Source organism: Pleurodeles waltl, chromosome 4_1 (assembly GCF_031143425.1).
Source record: "Pleurodeles waltl isolate 20211129_DDA chromosome 4_1, aPleWal1.hap1.20221129, whole genome shotgun sequence".
Taxonomy (NCBI): domain Eukaryota; kingdom Metazoa; phylum Chordata; class Amphibia; order Caudata; family Salamandridae; genus Pleurodeles; species Pleurodeles waltl.
In genome coordinates, this window is record NC_090442.1 from 92,064,015 (window position 1) to 92,073,774 (window position 9,760).

Sequence of the window (9,760 nt, forward strand, 5' to 3'; positions counted from 1 at the left end):
CACTGGAGCCTGGCCGATGTCAGCATGCACACCCAAGCAGTTCCACTTGGATACAGTGTCCAACTATGTAGCTTTTCAAAAGGTTTTGCCTTCCCACCTATATAGTTAAGTGGTTCCATTCACTGTCTATCACCAGGTATTTTTATCCTAACGTCAGGATGCCTAGGGGCGGATATATCATCAAGTATTACTCACTCACCCAAAGGCAAATTTGGTTGTAGCTTAATGCAACATGCACACAAGGTACTTAAACATGATGGGTATGGCAGCAACTTTTATTATCAGAACACCTCATGAATAAAGAGCTAAATATCAAGAATCAATTAGAAAGGAAGGTTTATTTTTAAAAGTAGCCCCTTTCCAAATAATGACTAGTTCTGTGTTACATGCTAACTAGTACTGTGCAATAAGCATGCAGTGGCCAAACTCCTTCCGATGGCAAGCAATTTATTTTTTAACATGCATTTCTGCCTTTATTAAGCAGTGAACAACATTTAGGGCCACACAGCCCTCCTACAGTCCATCAGGAGAGGCACAGACGCGGGATAAAATCCAGTGTTCCGATAAACTGCATTGAATTACACATGGTTTATTTCATAATAATAGTAATCAAACAAACAGAACCAGACAATTTTGCTCGGTCTCATTGGCAAAAACACCAGACCTAAGGGCCATGCCTTGAGAATGGATCATGAGACTGCTCTTCCTGCTGTGGTAATCAAGAGTAAAAACATTTATAAAACTGAACAAAGCTGGTCTTCTTGTGGTTCAAATGGAACCAAAACCAGTGTCTTAGGTCCATCAGTTAATTCGCATCACTATTAGTGGTTGTATTAAACCCTATAAAACCCAGGGCCGTTCCTTGCCCAATTGAGCTTTGTAATGCTTCAAAGTGCGCTTTGGGGGTATTAATGTCTGACTTAGTCCAGACTTTCTTTTCCCCTGCTGTGGCTGCACATTGTCAAAGACAACTCCTCCTTCCTCGCCAGCCCACTCCTGGGTACAGGTAACCACTGAAGCGTCCTCGGAATGTATACGTGGGATCTCAGCATTAGACGTTACTAGTAGATCACTATCATGAGCAAACTTGCAGCTCCTACCAAAGCGGCATCGCCCATCTTTCCGGTATGCCAGGCAGATTTTGCGTCCACCAATTTCCATTGGTTTCTCCTGCAGTGTCAACTGCACATGTTTCTCTAAAAGAGTGAGTTGTGCTTTCTGTTCTTCCCGAAATGGGTTGGCAAAGACACCCGACTGTCCATGCGTCTGATGAGAATCAGCCACTGGCCCTAGCTTGGGGGCTGGAAGACGGGTTTCCAAGTGGTATTCCACAGAGCACACTGGTACGGCAGGTGCAGTGTCTACTGAGCAGGTCATGTCAACAGTATTGCTACCAGACTCTTCATCGCTGCTGCTGCTGTCTCTGCCTTCAAAATAATTCACTGTTGTTCTGTAAAATGGAAAAAAAAAAAAAAGAAGTAAGATTATTTGGTAAGAAACTACAACACCACGCATGGGTGAAATTTCTATTACGAAACTCATTTTGCATACAGCACTCCATAAATATTTCATGGGACAATTACTGGTAGATGCTGACAATCATTAAAAGGGGCCAAACAAAATATTGAATTACATAAAAGCAAAGGGTTTCGCAACCAATAACTGTCTTTTTTCATGCTTACTTTTCTGCACGTTCTCATTCAAATATAAATAAATATTTCTTTATAAATGAAAAAGTCCAAGTTTTCCTTAATCTTAATCACACTATCTAGTCACAAGCAAAATGTCAAAATATATTGCAAAAGAAGTATTTTGTTCGGTGAATGGAATGACCCATCACCATTTTCAGAATTTTCCAAAACAAGAGAAAAAAATAGTTTCTTCACTTTCAATTTCATATTTTTGCTCAAAATAGTAGAAACTAAATATTGTTGTTAGGCCTGTTCTCTGGGGGGCGGGGGGTGTGACTCACAAGCAGCTTGACATTCTTTGTAACAAATGCTGCAACTGCCCTTGGAAACACAGGGACTAGGTACTACTGCGAGCTCAACAGAGATTTTGAACAGATGATGCTTCTCTTTGAGGGTGGTGTTAGGCACAACGACTTGTTCAGGATGCACATAACACGCAATAGATATAATGACCAGTGTTCTTTCTGATTAAAGGTTAAGTAAACAAGTTCAGTGACCTCATTGAGAGGTCGAACGGCACTATTTGTTTGTGTTAGTCTCTAACTAGGCTACACTCGTGCTCTGCTCAGCAGGATGCGGTTGCCAAGGCTGTATGAAAGCAGACTTATAATAATAGTTGAATTTAACCAGGGGTAGGCAAGTGTAGTCTCTGCTCAGGGAACAGTGTGTAAATATGTTACTGTTCAATAGTCTCTTACGACTCTTCAGAGTTTCAGTGGACACTTTTAAGTTTTGGCAATCACACACCACAACACAGGGTGTCTATAAAGTTGCTTCATCTAGCAGAGTGCTCGGACTTCCAGTGAGATGAGCATTGAAGCACCCCTCCCCCCCCCCCCCAGCTCTTTGTCCGACTCAGCAAAGTACCTCAGAGAATTAGAGGCTGCAGGGGGTTCTCAGGCTGTTGGAAGGGAGGTTCTAACAATGCAAGGCAGCCTACATTTTCCTCGGGAACAGTGCAGCAGGACACACGGGGAAAGAGGAGAAAGCCATCTCGTTCTATCATAAATCCTATGGAGGTTTATATTGCCTCCAGACTTTTACATGGAGGAAGTGGTCTCTTTTTTCCTTGACCTGAACCACTTACACATTTTTGGCTTACCTTCCTAACCACACATTTCATACAAACCTATTGATGCTCCAGTGTTGCTTCTATCCCAATGCCCTTGACAATGTCCAAATGACTACCCCAAAAAATCAACGGAAACTCGCGTCAAAATGTCAAACTTTTCAACGCTTAGCTAGAACGTATTGAATTGCTTGAACTATTGACTAGCATGAGATTGCAGGTCTGCAGACCTGTAGGTGGATACTATTAGTGCTACTTAGGAAGATACTGGCTTTGCATCAACTAGTCCACAGGCAATAAAAGAACATCGGATGTTCCAATAAGTACTCAATGCAGCCTGCTATTGCATGCACATCATTGGCTGTTATATTGATGGGCTGTTCCACTGTAGTTTTATGTAGGCGATTTCATCCCAAAGTATATGCATTATGGATGTCAATTTGCAGTCGTATCATAATGGTTTCCTCTCTTTGACACTCTGGTCTGAGCGCATTTCAATGAGTGGGGAGAATATTATATGTCCTCTTAGTGACAGGAACTCGTGGCCAAGCACAGCGCCCTCGGAGCGGCGGAGAAGGACTTACCCAGGCGAATGGGATTTCAAGGCACCGCTTATGGGGTCATCGCCTGCGCGGGTCTCACCTCCGTCGGACGCTCCTTCGTCGCTGGAAGAGGCGTAGTCAGCCAGCAGGCCCAGCGAACTCGGAAGCCCAGCCATGGTCGGCAGGCCGCGGAGTTTTAAACTTCCGGCGGCTGGTGAAGCATATGCTTACAGCAAACGCGGAAACAATACTCCTGCCACCCGCTGATCCCCGAGGGCCAGAACAACGTAGTCAGGCCGTCGCTAAAGGGACGCCCGCTACGCCGCACTTAGACCATGTTGTAGTTCTAACGGTGAGAATTTTCACAAGTTTAACATGTAAATAAGCAGAAAAGGGGCGCGTTGCTGACAGGGTTCTGTAACGCGGCGATCACGAGTCTCGGTAACAACCCCCGCAGGGTCTGTGTGACGCCTCATCAGGGGCACCAAGCGCTGCGTGAACACCGTTTACGAATGACAGTTTCAGGACTCGAAACAGCAAAACCCAGGCTGCACGCGACGCAAACGTCACGCCGTCCAATACGTGTCTCTCGCCTGTCAGCGGCTCTGTGAGTGGGCGCGTGGTTTTGATGCTTACGAGAGTCCCCAATAGCCATTGGTTCGTGCTGCTGTCAATAGGATTAGGTTAGAGAGGGCCTGCCCAGACGAGTCGTCAAGGAGTCATTAGTTAGAGGGAGTTATTAGAGGGAGAGAATTAAAAAAAATTGTACCTAAAAGTGTCAGGAATTTTAGATTGTATTAAGGACACCAGGCGAGGATTATACGTGCTCTTTTTTTTTTACTGACAACACAGCAGCCAATGAAAACAGTAACCGCTTTAAACTATATATATATATATATATATATATATATATATATATATATATATATATATATATTTCCAACATTAAAGTCCGTCCTCTTTCTGTGCCATAGACAAGAAGAACAGAAAGTCAATTTAGAACTTGCAGACAACTGAACCGAGCTGTCCGATCCTGGGAGTACTGCCATCAGCTCGAAGACCACTTCTGACGATCTCCACCGAAGACCAGGAATCTTCAATTTTTAGTCAAACACCTCAACCGGAGAATTCAAGAAGCAGAAGAATTCGCCCCTGAAGAAGAAGACAAGCCAAAACGAATATCCACACTTGTATAGGGATGGATACTTTTATCAACTATCAACAATTTTTTGATAAACAACAGTTACAATATACATTGCATGCATAGCATAAATATTAAGGGAGGGATAATCCTCGCCTCCGTGTCCTTAATACAATCTAAAATTCTTGACACGTTAGCTAGAATTTTTTTAATTCTATGGCAGGACCGGAGGCTTCGGATTATACTAGTTTAAAGTTTATTCACCACTTCAGACACTACATCCACTATTGGTTTGTGATAAAATACTTTAAAAGTAGAATCACTTGACCAATCGGCTGCAGCCATAATATTCTCCAATCTCACCCCAGTTGAAAAAGCTTTAGAAGCCACACTCCTCTGACAGAATGAGCTCCATGGATGGTTACTTATATACCTGCTTCGGCCAATAACCATTTGACCCAACTAGCCAAGGTTGCTGCAGTGATTGGTTGAAAAGACTTCTGTAAAGAAATGAGTAATTGACCAGAAACATCCTGTCTGAATTTGCGAGTACAGTGTTCATAAACCTTTATACATTGCACAACACATAACTTTTTGTCATGGGGAAAAGACGGATATGAAATACCCCTTGATGAAGTTTTTGTACGTCTTGTAATGGAAAAGGATACTCCAGAGGGAGTAAATACTCTACCTGCTAAATCCAAGGTCCTGACATCAGAAACTCATCTACAAGAAAGTAAGCACAGCAACATAGTAAGTTTAGCTGATAATTGTTTACGGGAAAGATCCTCATTAAAAGGACATTTTTGAGCAACATGGTGCCGTCGTAGAGGAAGCGGTTCATCGGCCCCACCCACCAGGACCCAAGCAGTCAGCCGCTGAACCTGCTGCCGAACGGTCGCAACCGAAGCCGCGGCCCCGCGAGTGTACGCCACCCACAGAGAGCTCGGGGGTCGTAGCTCTCCTCGGCCGCCCAGGGCCGTCCAGGATATCGCGGATAAGAGGAGAAAGCGAGGCGGTAGCAGTGGCGCTCGGGAGGAGGACGCTGAGCGCCACGTGGATCGCGAAATGGCAGAAAAAATGGCAGATTCGGGCTGTATCTCCCCAAGAGACTCAGCGCTCGCCTAGAGCCCGATGAAACTACAAAGGCGGAAGGACTCGACAAAGTTGTGTGAAAATCGCTCTTTTCACCCAGAGAAGAGAAGGATTAGCTTCTTGTTCTTGCCTCTCCTAAGTGATACATTTATGTCAAGCCTGCAGTAATAAGGTGGAGAGCATTCTCAATACTGGTATGAAGTCGTAGACTGGTAATTAACCTTTCTTCTCCCCCTCTTTTTAATACGGATTAAACGGACTGTTAAATCAGTTGCTAAGTAACCCTTACAGGCTAATATAGCTGTGCGACCTGCGAACATTTTTACATGTTATTTTCGCTCCGGGCCAGGGAAGAGCAGGGCGCCAAAGAAGGGGGGGAAGAGAATTAAAAGGCTTGTGGACTCCAATGCTGTCGGGCGTACAACTAGATTTATCACGGCATTTAAACACCTCGCTATGGTTTCTGAGAAATGTTACGAAACAAAAAATAGTTGATGCATTAACGATAATCCGCGGTTCAATCTGACGTTTTGGGTCACTATCTCTCGTGTTTAAATTAAATATGGCACCTAAGGCTATCCGGAACCCTGGAGATAAGAATGAAGGAACTAAGATAACGCGTACTGGGAGAGATAAAGTAGAATCAGCACGAGTAAATAAACGTCCGACATCAATAGCAGGCAAATCAGCTGGGAAAAATATGCCAGTATTGGGGAAAGACGCTAAGATAAGTGACAGTAATACCTCTTCACTGGAAATCAAGGGCAAAGGTAAAAGCCAATCTACTATCATGACTTTCTTTTCAGGCGGGGCACAAGACAGTGTCTCTGCAACCCCCTCCTCTGAAAATAAAGACACATTAGGTGAAGAATCCACTCTCGCCCCAATACTCCACGCACGGTGGATGGGGTCACCTTCTTCACTCGCCCTGATTTCTGCCATGCTACTGTTGAGCGGAGATGGCGGCTTAGACAACTTATTAAACCATTTTCAGACAAAGGAGGGGACGCATACTTGTTGGCCCCTGCGCGACTCAAAACAGTTATGAATGGGAAAGTAAAAATGTTTACGTCAGAAATTAAAGCAAAGGAATATCTGATGGGGATTCAGTAATAGAGTATAGAGATATATGGAAGATAAAGGGGTTTGGGAGACTGGTGGGCCCACTTATACACAACACCAACATCCAGGCCATTATTGGTCTGATTGCTCAACAGAATGGGGGGCCAGCCCCGGGGGGGGGGGGCGGGATGGGAGCTTGGAAGGGGGATGGAGGGGACTGGTCTGGGGTGGGGGAGGGGGAAGGGAATGGGGGAAGGAACGGGGAGGAGGAGGGGAGGGGAAGGGGGGAAGGGATGGGAAAACATGGGAGTAAAAAGGAAGGGAATGGACCAAGGGAAGTATCAGAATGGAAAAAAATAGAAGGAGTGGAACAAAGGGAGAAGAAAACTCGAGAGAGAGAGACGCTAGATCCCAAAGATTGGTGGGGCGTGGAAGGAGAAATGGGGAGAGAGGGTAAAAAAAAAAAAAAAAAAAAATGAAATAAAAAATAGTGGATGGTTAGGCTCCGAATTGCTTCAGTAAACATATGCGGACTTAACGACCCTCGTAAAAGAAGGAGAGTGGCTGAGGAATTAAAAACCTTCAGGGCAGATATCTACTGTTTACAGGAGACACATGTGGAATATAATAATATTGGATGTCTTGGCTCACTTGGTATGAGAGTGGTAGTCAGATCAGCACAAGAGGTCAGAACTAAAGGGGTGGCGATATTAGATCGGACGCAGAGATTAAACTTCAGAAGGCGGACAGGGGAGGGAGATGGGTAGTTGTAGAGTGTAGCTATGGGCATGGCAGTTTTACACTAGGCTCTCTATATGGGGCAGTAACGGACGACCCAGGCGTTTTAGATACCCTCGCTATCGAGCTAGCAGGATGGGCCCCTCCCTATATTTTATGTGGTGATTTTAATTTTAACTGCTCCTGGGAGGGACTACAGGATGTACTGGCGCCCATAGCAAAGAAGTACCAGGGGCGTAAACCTCGGGTATATAAGGCAATGGTCTCAATCCAGAAAGAACTAGGATTAGCGGATGCTTGGGCGAGATTATGTAAGCCAGACCCCGAGTATACTTATTATTCGGCTCCTCATATGAAATTAGCACAACTCGATTATTTCTTGACCTCTCCCGTATTGTTAAATCAGGGAAGGATAGAGTTATATCCACGGGTTGTATCAGATCATAATCCCCTAGTATTGGATGTGGAATTGGACGGGATAGAACCAAGGGCTAGGGGATGGACATTTGAAAGGGGACTCCTTAAGGACCCGGAATATTGCAGGCATATGAGTAACTGGCTAACTGAATTTCTGGGGTTCAATCAAGGGTCAGCCCCAGTGGAGATAGTTTGGGACACCCTAAAGGCAGGAGTACGAGGTGAAACATTGAGTTTTAGTATTAAAAAGCAGAAAAACGCCCAAAGCATAATAAGGGATCTCCAAACGAAGTTAAGGGCATTAGAAAGACAATTGGTCATTGCAATAGAAACTGGAGGTGACATAAAAAAGGCTCAGGAGGAAGTTGTTATAGCTAAGGCAGCAATCAACGAGATTATGGTTTAAAGAATAGCGGAAAAATATTTAGCGCAACGGGAACAAGGGTATGAGGTTGGAGAAAAATCCGGACGCTTGCTAGCAGTACGGGCTAGTCAGAAAGCGGCATCCGGGATCATCAGAGAGATTGAAGATTGGCAAGGACAGACAGTATCAGCAGCGGATGGAATCAGGAAGGTGTTCCACAGATACTATACGGAACTATATGAGGAGACGTCCTTATGCCCTGAGGAAGATATGTTGGAATTTTTAAGCCCCATCAAGGTCAATAAGTTATCTGAAAGCGATATTCTACATATGGGAGAGCAGATAGATATTTCAGAAATTGATAACGCATTGAGTGATCTCGCCACAGGAAAAGCTGCAGGCCCAGACTTGATTCCCTTAGAGTTTTATAAAACTTTTAAAGCAGTACTGCTCCCGGTAATGATAGAACTATTCATTCAGGTCCAGAACGGAGGGTTAACCCCTCCATCATGGGATATGGCCAATATAGTAATGCTTCTGAAGAAAGGGAAACCCTCATTAAATCTGGCATCATACCGGCTGATTACATTAATTAATGGTGATGTCAAAATATATTCAAAGATACTGGCCGCATGATTATCTATGGTTATTAGGAAACTAGTCTCCCCCAGACAGCATGGGTTCGTACCAGGAAGGGATACTACTGATCATATTCGGAGAGTCATCGCACTCTTTGATGCTACTGCAGTAGCAGAGGAACCTATGGCAGTCGCATTATTAGATCCAGAAAAAGCGTTTGACCGGGTAAACTGGAAGTATTTGTGGTTTGTAATGGAGTATTACGGGTTAGGGAAGAAATTTATTCTAGCAGTCAGGGCTCTATATAAACTCCCGACAGTGAAAATACAACTAATGGGGGGACAATCTGAGAGTATACAGGTTAGGAGAGGTACTAGACAGGGATGTCCATGCTCTCCCCTTCTATTTGCTTTATATATAGACCCCCTGCTGAGACAGCTAGAAGAAAATAGCAGGATTCCACCAATTCATAGGCAGGGATGGGATACAAAAGTGTTGGCATATGCAGACGACATAGCTATATTAACCCCTGCCCCTGACTCGGCATTGAGAGAGGTTGAAGAGGTGTCAATGAAATTTGGAAGATTTTCTGGATATCTCCTAAACAGAGCTAAAACGCAGCTATTGACGAACGTATATACAATCACCCAAGACATTCAAAGGGTGGATCAGGCAGTATATTTGGGGATAAATATTACACCAAATATAGGAGAAATTGTCAACTTGAATTTGGATCCCATACTTGCCAAAGCCAGGAAAGATATGTGCAGATGGAATAATCTACATCTGACTATCATGGGGGGGGGTGTAATATGGTAAAAATGATCTTCCTCCCTAAGCTGCTATATCTGTTCCGTGCTATACCACTGAACTTTACTAATTCTAGATTTAAAGAGATAGATAGGGTGGTCATGAGATTTATTTGGGCATATGGTAAGTGTAGAAGAGCAAGCAAATTCATGTCTCTCCCCCGAGAAAGAGGGGGCTGGTCATTACCAAATATAAAATTATACCAAATGGCAGCAGCCTTCCAGTATATGCGTCCACTATGGGGTCCTAAGG

The 9,760-nt window shown here is 44.2% G+C and overlaps 1 protein-coding gene across 1 annotated transcript; it reads right to left on the reverse strand.

The window, feature by feature from the left end:
- Positions 1–261: 261 nt before the first annotated feature.
- On the reverse strand, positions 262–3,885 carry LOC138287414 (uncharacterized). Its single transcript, XM_069227828.1, has 2 exons — positions 3,345–3,885; positions 262–1,450 (listed from the first exon to the last, which is right to left on the reverse strand). The coding sequence occupies exons 1-2, from the start codon at positions 3,476–3,478 to the stop codon at positions 841–843; spliced, it is 744 nt and encodes a 247-aa protein (XP_069083929.1). The 5' UTR covers positions 3,479–3,885; the 3' UTR covers positions 262–840.
- Positions 3,886–9,760: the final 5,875 nt, after the last annotated feature.

Bases quoted from the DNA above. Each gene is read 5' to 3' on its own strand.
- LOC138287414 (XM_069227828.1), bottom strand. From the start codon at position 3,478: ATGGCTGGGCTTCCGAGTTCGCTGGGCCTGCTGGCTGACTACGCCTCT. The intron at 1,451-3,344 runs GTAAGTCCTTCT...TCCATTTTACAG, and splicing joins TTGAAATCCCATTCGCCTGG to AACAACAGTGAATTATTTTG.